Source organism: Sphaerodactylus townsendi, linkage group LG05 (genome assembly GCF_021028975.2).
Source record: "Sphaerodactylus townsendi isolate TG3544 linkage group LG05, MPM_Stown_v2.3, whole genome shotgun sequence".
Classification (NCBI taxonomy): domain Eukaryota; kingdom Metazoa; phylum Chordata; class Lepidosauria; order Squamata; family Sphaerodactylidae; genus Sphaerodactylus; species Sphaerodactylus townsendi.
Genome location: NC_059429.1, coordinates 90168416 through 90183069, shown reverse-complemented (window position 1 = coordinate 90183069; position 14654 = coordinate 90168416). Strand labels below are relative to the sequence as shown.

General features: G+C 43.6%; 1 protein-coding gene across 3 annotated transcripts in view; it reads left to right on the top strand.

Moving 5' to 3' along the window:
• PLXNA2 (plexin A2) overlaps positions 1-14654 on the top strand; it is a 533025-nt gene that overhangs the window by 40321 nt on the left and 478050 nt on the right. For 2 of the 3 annotated variants that reach the window (XM_048496021.1, XM_048496020.1), the window contains exon 2: positions 8727-8860. In XM_048496021.1, the coding sequence (XP_048351978.1) occupies positions 8843-8860 (18 nt within the window). In that variant the 5' untranslated portion in view covers positions 8727-8842. Of the gene's footprint in view, positions 1-8726; positions 10002-14654 lie in introns of all 3 variants that reach the window. The other variant, XM_048496018.1, reaches the window with a different exon arrangement.

Sequence of the window (14654 nt, the reverse complement as noted above, 5' to 3'; positions counted from 1 at the left end):
CCATTGCCATGGCCCTGCTCCCCTTCCCCTGCTCTGCCAGGTGCCATGGTTTTCGCCGGCCATGTATTGTCCCCACCAAAGCCACTGCTGTCATGACCCTTGTTGCCCCGGTCCCACCAGTGCCATTCAGTGCCAAGGCCCTCACTGTCCATTCTCCTACCTTGCCAGGCACCAGAGCCACTTGCTACCATGGCCCTCATTGCCCCTGCCAGACACCCGAGCTGCCCACCGCCATGGCTGCCTGTTGTGATTAGGAAGAGAGGCCCTGGTCCTTCTCTGCTCTGGGCAGTGTTTAGGCCCTGGCAGATGCCCAGGTTTGGGCTTTGCTGTGCCTTGGGGGAGGCAGCTGGAGGGATGGAGGCCCAGGGGTGAGAGGGGACTCAAGGTGAGCCTCAGATGGCTCCAGGCGGTCTTTCCTCATGAGCGGCTTCCTCGTGGCCCCATTTCTTTCAAGAAGTATGGATCTATCTGAGAAGCAAGTTCTATTCTGTTTCTTTCTTCCTTTCTGTCCCTCCTGTCCCTCCTGTCCCTTCTTTCTTTCTTTCTTTCTTTCTTTCTTTCTTTCTTTCTTTCTTTCTTTCTTTCTTTCTTTCTTTCTTTCTTTCTTTCTTTCTTTCTTTCTTTCTTTCTTTCTTTCTCTCTCTCTCTCTCTCTCTCTCTCTCTCTCTCTCTCTCTCTCTCTCTCCCTCCCTCCCTCCCTCCCTCCCTCCCTCTGCCTTTCCCTTTCTTTTTGTCTCTCTCTGTGTCTTTCTGTGTCTTTCTTTCTCTCTTTCCTCCCTCCCTTACTTTCCCTCTCTCTGACTTTTTCTTTCTTTCTCTTTCTTTCCCCCCTCCCTTTCTGAATCTGTAATAGCTAAAGTCTTTATAAATGGGAGTTTTAACAGTCTTTATAAAAGTCTTTATAAATATGTAATAACTGAAGAGTTTACAATTAGGAAAGGAAATGATAACATGTCATAATGCTTATTGCTTATAATGGAAATGGTTATAATGTCCGTCAAGAAATCTATATGAAAGAACCATATTCTGAACCAAGTTGCTATAGTATAAAATTTTACTTAATTTTGTCTGCATAAAACCTGATGGGCCCCCTCCCCTCACTTACCGGACTGCTGCACCCCCCTAATTTGATTTTGGGGGGCAGCCAGGGAAGGCAGCAGCTTCTTTCAGAAAGCGGCTCTTCACTCCCAGGACAGGGGGACCCAGGGGGCTTTCAGAGGTGTGACCAGCCTGGTGCCTTTGCAGCCAGGCTGCTCTGGGGCTCTGAAAGCCTTGGCAAGGCACCCAGCTGCTTGGGGCACTGAAAGCCCCCTCAGTCCCCCTCCCCTTGGGTGTGTGGGATTCATTCAGCCTGTCCTCTGAATTACAGAAAAGTTTAGCTAGCAGTTCGGGCGAACTGATGCGAACCAGCTGAATCCCACCTCTGCCCTTGACCCATTCTTTACCAAAGCTGGTGTTTTTGTAAAGAGAGTCACTTGAAACTACAGTGCAAATTTGGTGGCTCTGCCTTTTAATGCTTCTCCCCCAAACCCCACAATGGTTTTTCATAGGGTTTATTAGATCTGAAAAATTGTGGATATCTGAAAAGCGGCAAAATCTATATTGACATGGGATTTGACTTTTTTTAACCTCGAAATTTTGGATTCTATTTAATCTGAATATAAAAAAATATTCCTCAATGTTTTTAGTGTACAGCTCTAAAAGACACTTAATTTTTGTAATATTAATCCTTATCAAACTTAGACTTTAAGAAAAAACTGAAGACAACCCCTTTCCTTCCCTTCAGCAGTGGTGTAATGGTTAAGAGCAGGTGTACTCTAATTTGGAGGAATCGGGTTTGATTTCCTGCTCTGCCGCTTGAGCTGTGGAGGATTATCTGGGGAATTCAGATTAGCTTGTGCACTCCAACACATTCCAGCTGGGTGACCTTGGGCTAGTCACAGTTCTTTGGAGCTCTTTCAGCCCCACCTACCTCACAGGGTGATTGTTGTGACGGGGGAAGAGAAAGGAGATTGTAAGCCCCTTTGAGTCTCCTTACAGGAGAGAAAGGGGGTATAAATCCAACTCTTCTTCTTATTTTCCACTTTTTCTTTTCCCTACACATTTCTGCTGCTTTTCCCACTGGTTTTCTGAATCTCAGTGGGCTGGGAGAAGGTACTAACAATACCTGCAGTAGCTGGTTTGTATTTAACACTAGGGATTTGGAGAGAAAGAGAAGAAGAAATCTGCAAATGCATTTAAAAGAATACATTTTATGCCAGTTCTTTTGCTTGCCTCTGTAAAGATTTCTTTGTTATGTGATAGTGAATTGTTTATTTATTTATTTGCCACCACAGTAACAGTTATTGTTCCAAAAATAAAGGTTATATCTACACACAACTTTCAAAGACAGATTGTTTGTAATGGCTGCTACAGACATTGGTAATGTATATTGAAAATAAATAATCCAGTGGAGATGTTGCTTTAAAATTGGAATGTTTGACAGGTAGTGTGTCTCTGAAAATCAGGCTATCTATGAAAGCAGTTAAACTATATTCACCAGCATCTCTTGCCCACTAACTTAAATCAGTTTTAAAATGATTAAAAAATTCAAGGATGATGAGCTTGTCAATCACTCTTTACCATGCTTAGCAGTCTCCATGTCGCTCACAGTACAATCCTAAGTAGAATTACAACATGCCAGAATTGCACAGGCCAAACTGCACATTGCCTGTGACATGGGTTTGTTTGATGTTCCCTCAGCACTATGGTGTCTGTGCGCTGGTGCTGATTTTCTACAGGACCATGACATGGGGGAGAAGGGCTTCAGTCTTTTCTCCATGATGTTTTCCCTAGGCTACAAGGAACCCATATTTGCTCTACTGCAGGCCTCTATGTGCATTGGCTGCACCATGGGGTAAATATCTGTTTTGGTTTGGAAAAATTATGTGGCAGGGAAGACTGAAGCATGCCTCCCCTATGTCAAATCCTGAGCTGAACTGGGCCTCAGAGTACTTCTGTCTCCAAAAAAAGGACTCAGTTGTGTTGGGGAAGCCCCATTTGACTCATGTCACAGGTAACAGGATATCTGGCCTTTCACAATGCTGTAATTCTATTTAGTATTTTACTGTCTGTATAACAGATTCTGGGGACAAGCAAAGGGAAGGGCCCTCAGCTTTAAGTCATGCTTGTGTAGCTCCAGAGTGGGGGAAAATACTTGAGTAAGGGAGAGAAGAGATCCTTTCATGGGTTCTTAAGAACTGTGTTTCTTCTATTTTATAATTTTAAGATTCTTAAGAGAAGTCATTTTGTGTTAACATTCATTAAAACTTCTCTCATCTGTCTCCCAGCCCCCCACCCCATTGCATTTCTGGCCATTAGTTTGCTTGCCTTCAGAAAATATGGTGATGGTTGTGGAAAGAAACACTGAAATTGTGTTTTGTTTTTGTGGGCTCTATTCACGGATTTGGCACAATTTTCTCCTGGGCTCATTTTTCACCTGTAAAATGCAGCCGAGGTGTTTAAGGAAAGGTAACTGTTTATAAATTACACAGAAAACTGGCAACAGGAATGGACTGCTTGTGCCCAAATCAACAATTACACATCCTAGGGATTCTAGCTAATACAATGGCAATGATAATAGAACAAAAGCTTCTAATCTCTGAAGTTCTCTGACCAAATTGTTCCACATAGCTGGAAGTTATTTTATTGCATTAAAAAGCAGGCCTCAAGTGTATGAGATCATATTGGAACTGGCACATGGATAATAAGCTTTTTGGAGCAATTTTATTAAAGTGTTTTAACAGGATTAAGTTCAAAGGAGTTATGATTCTTGCTTAGCAGCTATTTGTCCCATAAATAGTGTTGTGTTGCTGCATTCCAGAGTGTTTTAGGTAAGTGGCAAATTCTGAGGTGAAAAGAAATCATGAAGCATACAGCATTATACCTCCTTTCTTTCTTTTTTCCCCTCAAACAACTTGAGAGAGAAGAGAGGATGGCCATTTCAGAGAGAATAAGGATAATAATTTCAAAAAAGTGGGTGTATCCCGGAAGGGTAGATAAAAGGCTATCTGAGGTAAGCCCGCATTACACATCCAGAGTTTTTCTAAGTCAAGCCTCCCATTTCCTAAGGAAATCCCAACCTTATGACTCCTAATTCTGCTTGACAGTTGACTCTGTGTCAATGAAAGAAGAAAGAGAAAAGATCTCAAAAAGATCCTGCTCCAGCACTTTGTTACTTATATCATTCTGTTTGACGCTAGTCCTTCTGAGGATTCTGTAAACTATTGGAGGTGTGTCCCTTCACCACAGAGCCTTTATGATTAGCTGTAGCTGCCAAAAAAACTTCCCAATTGAACTTGTCACCATTGTGTTAGGAACTGAATTCTAGTGTGGCAGAATCAGCTCTTTATTCTTTCAAGAAACAACCAGGGGTGGGCATAGAATGAGCAGTGTTGGTTTCTATCACCTGCTTTTTTCTACCATAAGGAGTCTCAAAGCAACTTACAGTCACCTTTCATTCCCTGCCCCCACCTATAGGTTCTTTGTAAGGCAGGTGGGACTGAAAGAAGTGTGACTAGCTCAAGGTCACCCTGCAGGCTTCATGGGGGAAAGTGGGAATGGTTCTCCAGACTAGAGTCATGGGAAGAAGCTGGGAATCAAACCTAGTTCTCCAGATTAGAGAAGATGGAAGGGGTGCTCCCCCCATCACCAACAGGGTCAAAAAAGGCCACACAAGTGCTTGGGAAGGGGATAGTTAGAGGTGTCAAAATGTGCACCTGCATTGCAAAAGTTAAAAGTTCCAAGGAATCCTGGGAATTGTAATTTTATCAGAGGTGGGCAGCTCCATCCATGAGTCCAGGCAACTGGCTGGGGCACTGCAGTTGTGTCACCCTGCCATTCCCAAAAGGGCTTTCTGGCAGTGTGGGAAGGCTTCAAAAGTGTGAAAGCCTTTCTACCACTGAGAACCCTCCATTGGACTCAATAGACTTACACTACCTAAAAGGGTGGCTTAAGTCTCAACTCTTGTTCACCAGTGTAAAGTGCTGAATAGCTAGGAGGGAGCTACCTAATGTCGACCCCCCCACCCCCCGCCCTAGGCTGTCTCCACTATGCTGGAGAGTTCTGGGGAGTTCTGAGGCTTTTCTGATGTAGGAGGACCTAACTAGGCTTCTGTATATTAAAAGCTCCCTGTGACGCATGGTGCCTGTATAGTGTGGCTTACTGAGTTGGAAAAGCCTTTTGAAATGAAGATGGAATAATTTGTTCCGTTAAGTCCTGAGTCTGTTCCAATTTGCCACCAAATTCCACCTGCAATAGAATTCAGCATCAAGTCTGCTTAAAATCAGTTTTCTGCTAGAATGCCTATGCAGCTTTAGGGATAATGGCTTCTTTTTGGCAGTGTATTATGTGTTATAACTGCTGCAAGAAATATTTGGCTAATGTTATATTAGTGGTTTTTTACAGCACACATGTAAAGTTTACAGAAGTGAACTTTTTCATCCAGAAACAGTGCAAGTATTACATGCATATATTGCTTCCAGACTACATGAATTGACTGTAGGAAGTCCACTGTAACTTACAGCATACTCTCAGAAATAGATATGATGAGTACCTACCAACTATGCCAAATCAGAGTACTTCTGTCGATTGTAGTTGTCCAGCAACACCTGAGTAAGAACTGTAGCAATTGTAGATCTTGTATGAATAGCAGTTTCCCAATCCAGTAAGTGCTTTGTGGCAAAGCATAAGAGCAGCTGCTGAACTCTAGCCTTTTGCAATGACTGTTCTTTTAGACAGGTATTATGTGCAGCTTATGACCAGCATACAAATCAAAAAAGGGCTACCTACAAACCAGTGTTAAAAAGAGTGTACAGCTTCCTGCCAAACTGAATCAAAGACTGCTTTACTGTTACAGCAAAGAGCAGAGGTCGATCCAGTTAGGGTGAGTCTGAGATAGCAGAAAAGAGAGGCAGAGGTGGACCTGAAGGTTCAGCAAGTTTCAGTGCAGTGCACCATGCAATGGGTTATGCAACTGACAGAAACGCAGAAATAATTATTTTCAAATTGGATAAGTGGCATCCACAAAAACAGATTCACAAGCCCATTCCACACAGCACAAATAAAATGTCTTCAGTACGTTTAAAAAAGTGTTCTGGGGTAGAATTCCCCACAGTTCTCCCCCAAGTTGTTTGGAAGATGTTTTATTTTTGCTCAGGACATTTGAATCAGGTAAATCGGTATATTTAAATCTAATGTAAAGGGAAGAGACAGGGATGAACCTGGACAATGCTTAGTTTCCTTGGGAAAAAGAAGTGGAGGCTTTCCAGGCTCCCTGCCTCTAGTAAGAGAGGCCCATTCTGCACAACACAATTTTTAAAAAGAACTGTTTTGGCCTTTTTGTCCTCATAGCACAGAAAAAAAGGCATTCCAGGAAAAAAACAGTTCTTTTGTCCACTCTCTCCCCCCTCAGTTTTCACTTTTGGTTTGTGCAACTCATGCCCACCATTTTTGGCAACTTCAGGCTTCTCCCTGCTGCCCACTATTTGTAGAAGATTCCCACAGACGTTTGCTCTGCATCACCATTTCTGTTTGTAAAGTACATGAATAAAGTTAGTTTTCACTGCTGATTCCATGCACATGCCATTTTTCTTCTTCTTTTTTTGGTTTTCAACAAGTTACCAGAAAACCATAGTGCAGCTGCTTTGGCTCAGCCACAGCAGCAGCAAAGGTGTGGCACAGAAGGAAGATAAATGCCAGTAGCTATGTAAACATAAACAAGTGGGAAGGGTAAGGATTGCATTGTTGTGTGTAATTTAAGTTGCTTGGCTTTGATATCCAAAGAAATGTGCTCAGATGTAGTTTTTATTTCTTCATTCTGTTCATGTGAATATCTTGGCTAGATGCATACAGATTGGAGGTTAGTCCTTTATGTAATCAAGATGCTTAATAGTATATTGCCTAAATCTGCTTGATAAGCATAGTTCTGTATAGTTCTGTCTGCATTGCTCCAGTGTTATGTCTGCTCTTCTCTGTACTGCTACTTCATGCAAGAACAGTGGGACAAGGCCACATCAACACTTACAAAGTAGCCATTCCTGATGCCTTGTGCATTTGACCCCAGTAGCCAGATTTTACAAATGAATTATACTTTCTCAGATGGAGTGGGTGGTTGTTAATGAAATCTCACACTGCAATGATTGCGCAATGTACGCAGGTCTATCGTATATACTCGCATATAAGTCGAATTTTTCAGCACATTTTTTGTGCTGAAAAAGACCCCCTCAACTTATACGCACGTGAGGTGTATTTTTAACAATATTTTAGGGTTTTTACTTTGTCGGCTGCTAGGGGGCACAGTTTTTAGGCTAGCGGCACCAAAATATCAGGGAATCATCTGGTGACACCACTGATGATTCCAGTCAGATTTGGTGAAGTTTGCTCCAGGGGCTCCAAAGTTATGGACCCCCAAAAGGGGTACCCCCATCCCCCATTGTTTCCAATGGGAGCTAATAGTAGATGGGGCTACATTTTGAGGGTCCATAACTTTGGACCCCCTGAACCACAATTCACCAAACCTGGGGGGTATCATCAGGAGGGTCTCTTAAACATACTCTGAAATGTTGGTGCTGCTAACCTAAACATTCCCTCCCTGACAGGCACCCTCAATTTTTCCACAGATTCTCCCTTTAAATCACCCCTCCCCCTTCTGAGTGGATTTAAAGGGAGAATCAGGGCTTACAGAGCTAGTTTACTGTATTTCTTTGAAATAAATATTCAAAAACATATAACCTACTGATGCCTCAATTAATGTAATTTTATTGGTATCTATTTTTATTTTTGAAATTTACCAGTAGCTGCTGCATTTCCCACCCTCGACTTGTACACGAGTCAATAAATTTTCCCAGTTTTTTGTGGTAAAATTAGGTGCCTCAACTTATATGCGGGTCGACTTATACATAAGTGTATATGGGGTACTTAAAGTTTAATTTTAGTCAGTTGGGTTTTTATTCCTAAAAAAGAGGAATGCAAATTGCAGCCATTGTCTTTAAAATGCCACAGGATTCTGTCTTCAGTCTGAGGTCAAGTTTCTACCTTGTGGCTGCATATTTTGTGAGTGACTGATGCATATGTGACCTGCCACTTGATGTATATTCTGTAAGTTCATTCAGCACTGGCACACAGCCCAGACTCTATGGACTTGTCAATTACAGAAGGAGCAGACGTCGCCTATGGAACCAAGTTGCTGGTGAATGGGAGGCCTGCAGAAAAAGGAGGTGCTGCCGACAAGTGAGATCTCTCTGCCTGAGATCTTTCTCTTTAATTAAATTGTAACCCCTATGGATTTCATGGGCAGGAAACCCCTCTTACTACCTGTCAGTTCAACACCTTGCAAATAAGCCCCTCTAGCCAGGAATGTTAGATCTGTTGACTGGGTAGGTGAACTGTCTACAAAACACTTGTCTTTTGGCTGAGATTGATTATTCCTTCCTGCAGCTGAATGAACTCATGACTCAGAGCATATTATGAGCAGTTAAAAGTATGTACCAATTAATGCAGAGAGGCGGAACAGAGCGCTAAAGCCTTTACTGTTTACTCAAATGGGAACTGTGCTTATTCTTCAGGGGCTTAGATATGCCCTTATTTTATCTGAAAGAGTTCTTAATGAAAAAAGCCTGCTTGAATTGTATCTTTAGGATGCTTCTGGTCTAATCCTTTCTCTTGTGCATGTGTTTTTATTTTTGTAGAATCATGTGAGACACTGCTGCAGCAAGAGGCACACACAAGGAGTTTTGAGGGTCATGTTCTGTTGTGTCTTCACTCTTCACTGCAGAATGGGACAGAGAAAGATCTGGCCTCGGATATGGGACTCCGATGGCTGGTCAGTGGCCTTGGTGTTTCTTTTCTTGATTTCTTTTTCAAGGAATGCTTCAAGCACTTCCATTTACAATACTTTTCATTCTGAGAACCGTGATTGGACTTTCAACCACTTGACTGTCCATCAGGCAACTGGAGCGGTCTATGTTGGAGCCATCAATCGGGTTTACAAGCTTTCTGGAAATTTGACCATTTTGGTAGCTCACAAGACAGGTCCTGAGGAGGACAACAAGTCTTGCTACCCACCACTCATAGTGCAACCCTGCAGTGAGGTTCTGACTCTCACTAACAATGTTAACAAGCTGCTGATCATTGATTACTCTGAAAATAGGTTGCTAGCCTGTGGAAGCCTCTACCAGGGAGTATGCAAACTTCTGCGACTGGATGATCTTTTCATACTGGTGGAACCATCTCACAAAAAAGAGCACTATCTTTCCAGCGTTAACCAGACTGGCACAATGTATGGAGTTATAGTTCGTTCTGAGGGCGAGGATGGAAAGCTATTCATTGGTACAGCAGTGGATGGCAAGCAGGATTACTTCCCCACTCTCTCCAGCCGCAAGCTGCCACGTGACCCAGAGTCATCAGCAATGTTGGATTATGAGCTCCACAGCGACTTTGTTTCATCACTCATCAAAATCCCCTCTGACACACTGGCCCTGGTCTCTCACTTTGATATCTTCTATGTCTATGGATTTGCCAGTGGCAATTTTGTCTATTTTCTAACTGTCCAACCAGAGACACCTGAGGGCGTGTCTATCAACTCAGCCAGTGATCTCTTTTACACATCTCGAATTGTGCGTCTCTGCAAGGATGACCCCAAGTTCCACTCCTATGTTTCTCTACCTTTTGGCTGTGTCAAGGGTGATGTGGAATATCGTCTCCTACAGGCTGCCTTCCTCTCAAAGCCAGGGCAGGTGCTGGCCAGGTCTCTCAATATCACTAGCCAGGATGATGTCCTTTTTGCCATCTTCTCCAAAGGGCAGAAACAATATCACCATCCCCCTGATGATTCAGCTCTTTGCATCTTCCCCATTCGTGCAATCAATGCCCAAATCAAGGACCGCCTGCAGTCATGCTACCAGGGGGAAGGCAACCTGGAACTCAACTGGCTGCTAGGGAAAGATGTTCAGTGTACCAAGGCGGTAAGAGTGTTCACAGTATTTTAGTTAACCATCCTTGGGAGGAAGGTGTGCAGAAAATAAGCATTCTATGAGCCAAAAACTTGTTTCTTCACTTTCTGGATACTATTTGATGATTATTTTTAAATAAACAGGTTTAAGTAATAACTCATTTTTAGGTTTGCCCTGTTATATAAGGTTTGCTTTTATATGTCTGTGTGTAAAATAAAAACACCAGTGCTGATCTGTCAACATTAGCAGGCTATTCAGAAAGTATTGTCTGGAAAATCAACTGAAACTTAATGCATCTATGACAGAGGTCCTATGGCTGAGCTGGACCAAACTAGGACAGAGGCTACAGATAGGAGGACAGAGCTGGACCAAACTAGGACAGAGGCTACAGTTACCAACTCTTGATGGGATGCAGTTAGAGCCAACACTGTCCAAGTTTTGACTGTTACCAGGCAGCTTTTTATTGTCTTTGCTGTATTCAGCAATTAGCCTCCTATCTGTTTCACTCCAACTTGGCCACGGTGATCTATTCAGTGGTTACCAACAGACTGGACTGCTAAAACTTGCTCTATCTAGGGCTGCCCCTCCCTGAGCTGTACAGCAGCTTCATTTGGCACAAAATGCAGCTTCAAGAGTCCTAATGAGGTCCCTTGGAGAGTTTCTGTTCAATTTATTCTCCGTCAGCTGCATTGGTTGCCAGTATTCTTCCTGATCAGACTCAAGGTGTTGATGTTAGCACTGAACTTGCAGAACCACCTCTGCCTCCAATGTCCTCTTAAGGATGCTTCGCTCTAGTTCCCAAAATCTACTGGAAGTCTCTAGCCCAAGAACAATCTGATTGTCCCTAACCAGGTGCAACACCTTTTCAGCTAAGGACCCTGCCTGATGGAACATTCTGTCTGAAGAGACCAGGGACCTGTGGAATCTGGTCAAGTTCTGCAGGTCTGCAAGTTGGGGATGGTCCACTATGCACAGGGTTGATGATTTCTGGCCTATCAATTACATCCACCAGTCATTGGGCAGAGCTCATCCTCTTATCACCCTCCTCCCTTATTTTGTGGAGGGTCTGTTATTTTCAGGAGTCAATTCTGCTGGGAACTTAGGGCACCATCTTATTTGTATTTTATGGATTTAAATGTATTTGATTTATTGTTACCCACCCTGAGATCTAGTGTAGTGTAGTAGAGGTGGGATTTACATCTAAATAAATAAATAGTAAGTATAAAACAATTTTCACCTTTAAACACTGCTATGTCAAGTGTTGTCAAGTTGTTTCTCCCTTTGTTCCCTATGTGTCAGAATGAGGAATATAATTGATTCATGTATCATGATGGGAAGGTGAATTCTTTAATGATCAATCATTCTGGTAATAGAAGCCCATAACACAAAGCATTTGAACTGGAGGATTGTGTTTCTGTCCAGTCTGATGCCAAACCTGAGAGAAGCTCTAAAGAATGCCAGCAGGAAGGCTTCATTCATATAAGCCTCAAACGTTAATGACAGTTAAAGTCCTCTCCTTTGTCCTTGATTGATGTTGCTTCCCCATTTTAGTAGGTACAGGAGAATGGCAAAACCTCTTTTTCCATGTCAAAAGGAGCAATCGTAGGTAGGCCTACTCAGATGTAAGTCCCATGTAAGTTCCAGAAAACCTTCTTCAGGATTGCTGCCAAAATCAAGGTTATCTATAGCTTCTGAGCCAATAAAGAAATGTGTGGCAACCAATAGAGGCATCTTATTTAAGCTGCTATGAATGCAGCTAGCGGAAATGGGGGAAGGGGTTTAGTAGTGAGACTATGAGGTTCTTTAGCTTTTTTACAATTAGGTGGAAATCGTGCTTGTGCTCTGATTGCATAAATAATATTCATTTGCTCTTCAAGGCTTTCCATTTACAAAAGTACTCTAAGTGCTGGCAAAGAAAGAACAGAGGCTCAATCTGCACATGCAGAATAATGCATTTTCAAACTGCTTTCAGTGCTCTTTGAAGCTGTGCGGAATGGCAAAATCCACTTGCAAACAGTTGTGAAAGTGGTTTGAAAACGCATTATTTTGCATGTGCAGAAGGGGCCAGAGTCATTTATTGGAAAAGTCAAGACAAGAGTCTTGGTAGTTGGCGTCTCAAGGCAAGGTGTCTTGTGAACCCAGCTTGCTTCACAAGAATCCAGTCTTGAAAGAAACCTGCGGAAGGGAAGCTTCACAGTTCTGTCAGCTGCTTAGAACATTCTGCAGAATTGACAGAGGCTTTCTTTCCTGCTGCTCTGCTCAACCAGTTGCAATGCCCATCTTCATGAGGGAAAGTGCTTTGAGGGTGTGGAATGTTAACTGTTATCAATTCATACTGTTGGACAGGACAGAGGTGACTGCTTCCCTGAAAGGAAGGCACAGCCTCAAATAGGAAATCACAATTTCCTTTCAGAGTGCAGACACCTATATTTCCTGTGCAACTAGCAGCTGATTTTTCACAAGGAGGGAAGGTGATATAGTTGATTTTGGCCATCATATTGCTGCCAAATCTTTTCTAGGAGAAACCCCCCAACATCGAGTGATAAAGTGAATGCAATAACAGAAAGACGAAAGAAATAGTCAGGGGTTAGCTCTGTGTTCTTTTGATTTTCTGGGCTGTAGGGGTAAAATTCTGACTCAAGATATGAATCAGGAAAATGTGGGAGGCAGGACTTACCGTATATACCGGAGTACAAGACGACTGGGGGTATAAGATGACCCCCCCACTTTTCCAGTTAAAATATAGATTTTGGCACATATGCTACAAGCCTCATATAAGACTACTCCCTGTGGCAGAGGCAAGCGGCGCTGACATCCCTGTGTGGCACTCGGCCTCAGGAGAGGCGCTGGAGGCTGATGTCGTCTCAGGTGTGGGACAGAGCCCTGGCAGCAAGCGGCACCCCGGATGAAAGAGCGCTTCCTTGGCACCGGCGAGGAGGAGGCTGGCTGATTGTCCTGGGGGTGGGACAAGAGCAGAAGCGGCGGCACCCCAGGGCAGCCTTCACGCTTGGCCTCGGGCTGGGAGGTCGACCGATCTTCACCGGCGGGACAGAAGCCCGGCGGCACCCGGGTAAGCCTTCCTTGGCCTCGGTGGAGAGCTGACCGATTGTTGCTTGAGGGGCATCGACACGGACGTTTCCACGGAGGCTGCCTGGCTGGCTGGGAACAGGGGAGATGACCCCTGTTCCCTTCATCCAGCCAGGCAGCCTCGCGTAAGCGAGGTGCCCCAGCCTGCAGTCCTCGTATGGAAGCTGCTAGCTGGAGCTCCTCTCTTTGCAGGGAGGCTGCCTGGCTGGCTTCAGGGAAGAAGGAGATCTCCCGCCAGTCTCTTTTCCCCGGCTCTGAATTTCTTAAAGGAGGCAATTCCCCAAAGCTTACGCTTAAAGGAAACTTTCCCCTTTAAGCAGTCTTTGGGGAACTGCCCTTTTAAGAAAATCATAGACAGAGGCTCAGGCTGACTGCCTGAAGGGCAACCTGGAGCCAGCCTGAGCCGAGGGGGATGTGTGGGGCCGGTGGCGGCGGCGGCGGCGGCGGGCAGGAGGGCAAGAGCCGCACAGCAAGCAGGAAAGAGCCTTGGGCTAGGCGGTGGCAAGTCCGAGCAGGGGGTGGGGGTGCCCGGCCTATAAGACGACCCCCGGCTTTTGTTAAGATTTTCCTGCGTTAAAAAGTCGTCTTATAGGCCGGTATATACGGTATGAAGAATTGATTCTCAGAAGGAATTTTGGATGGGATTTTTGTGTGGGTCTGTATGTTTTTCTATACCAGGGGAATATTAAACAATCACAAAATCTCCCTTCTGTAGCCTAATTAATTCACCAACTTTATGCAGTTCTTTGAGTCATTCTTAAGTTTGTACTGTGTGTTTATTTACCACAGGAAAAAAGGCTTTACTATTTCTCCCTTGTACCAGGATTTCAGGGTGGCAACCTAAGCCAATCGGACAGGGGACGAGGATGGTACCAGTGGGGTCCATAAAATTGTTGAACTGATCAGGTTTTTCTCAGGTATTGCACAGCAGTAAGAATGATAGGAAACCATAGGAAAGCTTCATGGCCTTTGATGCAAAGGAAATTTTATTTTAATAGCCTTAAAGTTAAGCAGAGTAAGCAGATCGGATTTCTGATCATTACTTGGTGCTAAGGTGCTCTACAGGAGAATCAGATGATAGTGGAGTTACCACCAGGCAATTGTTTTAAATAATCTGATTTGTTTATTTGCCTCTTTGTTGTGGTAGTTTTTGAAATGTCAGGGACAGGTACCATGCCTAGATTTAAATAAACAGGCATGAACTAACAAACAGGGGTGGTTTTTATTTTAAAAAGAGAAACTGTAAGAGCTTTTCCACAAAATTCTTTGCAGCAGGCCATCTCTCTCAGCTAGATTGTCTTAGAACTAGATATAGTGTTATTCTCCTAAGACTCAATCACACACACAAAAACAGTGTAGTTGGCAGTGGTGTGTGGGTTAAAGGATTATAAGGAAAACCCCATGTCAAGGATCATATGACTATCTAAAAAGTAAGAAACAAGAGTTTTCTGTTAATGTGGAAATGTTGAGGGTCCCTCTTATAACATAGCTCTCCAAATCACAACTGTGTTACAAGGAATACCAGTGAAACTGGTAAGGTGATGGATATGCTTTGTCAAATTGACAGATAAAATATTA